This window comes from Lactuca virosa, chromosome 4 (assembly GCF_052849685.1).
Source record: "Lactuca virosa cultivar CGN04683 chromosome 4, Lactuca_virosa_CGN04683_v6, whole genome shotgun sequence".
Taxonomy (NCBI): Eukaryota; Viridiplantae; Streptophyta; class Magnoliopsida; order Asterales; family Asteraceae; genus Lactuca; species Lactuca virosa.
The window spans coordinates 34,245,094-34,247,662 of NC_136429.1; the positions used below are offsets into that span (position 1 = coordinate 34,245,094).

The window sequence follows — 2,569 nt, forward strand, 5'->3', positions numbered from 1 at the left end:
AGATCTTTTTCTTGTTATCGATTTCTTGTAAGATCCTGGTACTGCGAGTCGTTTTGTGATTTTGCAGGTTTGTCTCAAGTGGAGATCCTTGGGTGACTGGTATCGTCATCGAGTGGAGATCCTTGGTTGACGAATCGAAACTTCACTGCCGTCAGATCGATTAATCTTGTTCTCTGAAATAACTCTAGTTAACGGATTTCATCACCGTTAAGTTTTCAAAGGAGAACGGAGTAACAGGAGTCGATCTGGTTCGATCTGTTCTTCATATAGCTCTGTGAGCGTTTCTTGTTCCCTTCTATATGTTCTAGCTATAGATGTGGGAGATCCTAGTTGTCTTGAGTACACCAGTTATTGTTCTTTTAGATATTCATCTTTGTGTTTGTCTTTTGATTCTGTGATTCTTGTCTTGGGCCCCAACATACCGTGGTGACCATCTGGACATATAAGGATCACAGTGATCTGGTTGTTTTCTCTTATTTGTTTAGTGACTACTACTTGATTTGGTTAATTCTGTGAGAACATTATGATTGATTCTCCTTCTGAAGGTAGTGGTTCAAAGGTTGATCCTGTGAACTATGATGATTCTCTGTATATACATCCTTCTGATAATACTGTAACTACAATTGTGAGTTTTAAACTAACTGGGACTGATAAATTTCGTATATGGCGTAGTTCTATGATATGGAGTCTTAAGGCTAGAAATAAATTAGGGTTTGTGGAAGGTACTGTAAAAAAAGGACTCTACTGATGAATCTAAATCTTTAAAATGGGAACGTGCTAATGATGTAGTATGTTCTTGGATTCTTGGTTCTTTGTCTGAGTCAATTTATTCTTGACATGCGTATTCAGAGAGTGCTGTAGATATATGGAATGAACTTTTTGAAACATATAATAAGGCTGATGGGTCTGTTATTTTTAATGTACATCAGCGTATTAATTCACTTAAACAGGATGGTTCTTCTTTGTCTGAATATTATAATAAACTTGACACTCTTTGGAAAGAATTTGATGGTCTTACAAATCTTTCTGAATGTACTTGTGACGCTGCTACTAAATATAATGATCATTCTAAACTTATGAAATTAATGCAGTTCTTGAGTGGTCTTGATGATTCTTTTAATCAAGTTAAAAGTTATATTCTTCTAATGGATCCTCTTCCTAATGTCAAAATATCAGCTTGGTATCAGATTCTGTATTCAGATTCTGTATTCAGATTCTGTAGAAGACCTGGAAACAGTAGCTTGTTTTTTACTTTTCCAAGAAATCAATGAATTACCAAAATAAACTAAATACCCAGTAACCAATTAAGTCAAAACTTTCTGACTTAACAATAGAAATACCTTTCCCAGGACTACCTTTCAAGTATCGAAGTAGTCTGAATGTTATATTTAAATGTGATTTATGTGGCTTGTGCATAAACTGACTGAGAATCTGAACACAATAAGATATATCTGGTCTTGTAATAGTCAGATATATAAGTTTTCCAATTAACTTTTGAAACTCAGTAACATTTTCAAGTAAAGGATCACTGTTATCAAAACTTCTTTTAGGGACAAAATTTGCCTCTAAAGGAGTTGAAACAGGTTTACAGCTTAGCATTCCAAACTCATGTAAAAGTTCAAGACAATACTTCCTCTGATTCAGACACACACCTTCACTTGTATTTAAAACTTCAATACCAAGAAAATAGCTCAACTTACCCAAATCTTTTATTAAAAATTTTGAATTTAGAAAAATCTTTACATTCTCAAGTTCAGTTTCACTACTTCCTGTTAAAATAATATCATCTACATAGACAAGTAAAACAACAACTGAATTATTATCCCTTTTAACAAACAAGGAATAATCATTTATGCTTTGAGTAAAACCAAAATTAAACAACTCAGAACACAACTTTTCATTCCATTTTCTAGGAGCTTGTTTTAATCCATATAAAGATTTAACCAATTTACAGACTCTATTATCACCTATAGTATGATACCCTTGAGGTAAATTCATATACACATCTTCAACTAAATCTCCATAAAGAAAAGCATTATTGATATCTAACTGATACAAAGGCCAAGATTTATTTACAGATAAAGAAATAACTATATGAACAGTAACTATTTTTGCCACAGGAGAAAATGTTTCCTGATAATCAATCCCTTCCTTTTGATTATAACCTTTGGCTACAAGACGAGCCTTATATCTTTCTACTTCTCCACTAGGTTTATATTTGATTCTATAAACCCATTTACAACCTATTGGTTTTCGTTTTTTAGGAAGTTCCACAATATCCCAAGTATGATTACGATATAAAGCTTTCATTTCATTATTCATTGCCTCAACCCAATTTGGATCCTTAGATGCTTCTTCAAAGCTTTTTGGTTCAATTGTTTTATTAAGATTAGAACAAAAACAATTATTCTCTGTACTAAGAACAGAGTAGTTTAAGGTATGTTCAATTCCATATCTATGCCTACCTTCAACAATATAATCATTAAACTTAACGGGCATTCGTGACTCTCTTCTAGATCTAGACACTCCTATTGACTGTCCTAGAGAAGGCAATGAATCTAAATGACTA

General features: G+C 33.0%; 1 protein-coding gene across 1 annotated transcript; it reads left to right on the top strand.

The window, feature by feature from the left end:
• The first annotated feature begins 523 nt into the window (after nt 1-523).
• On the top strand, nt 524-1,271 carry LOC145104274 (uncharacterized). Its single transcript, XM_079041537.1, has 2 exons — nt 524-722; nt 850-1,271. The coding sequence occupies exons 1-2, from the start codon at nt 524-526 to the stop codon at nt 1,269-1,271; spliced, it is 621 nt and encodes a 206-aa protein (XP_078897663.1).
• The last annotated feature ends 1,298 nt before the right edge of the window (nt 1,272-2,569 follow it).

Bases quoted from the DNA above. Each gene is read 5' to 3' on its own strand.
- LOC145104274 (XM_079041537.1), top strand. From the start codon at position 524: ATGATTGATTCTCCTTCTGAAGGTAGTGGTTCAAAGGTTGATCCTGTG. The intron at 723-849 runs GTACTGTAAAAA...ATGCGTATTCAG, and splicing joins TAAATTAGGGTTTGTGGAAG to AGAGTGCTGTAGATATATGG.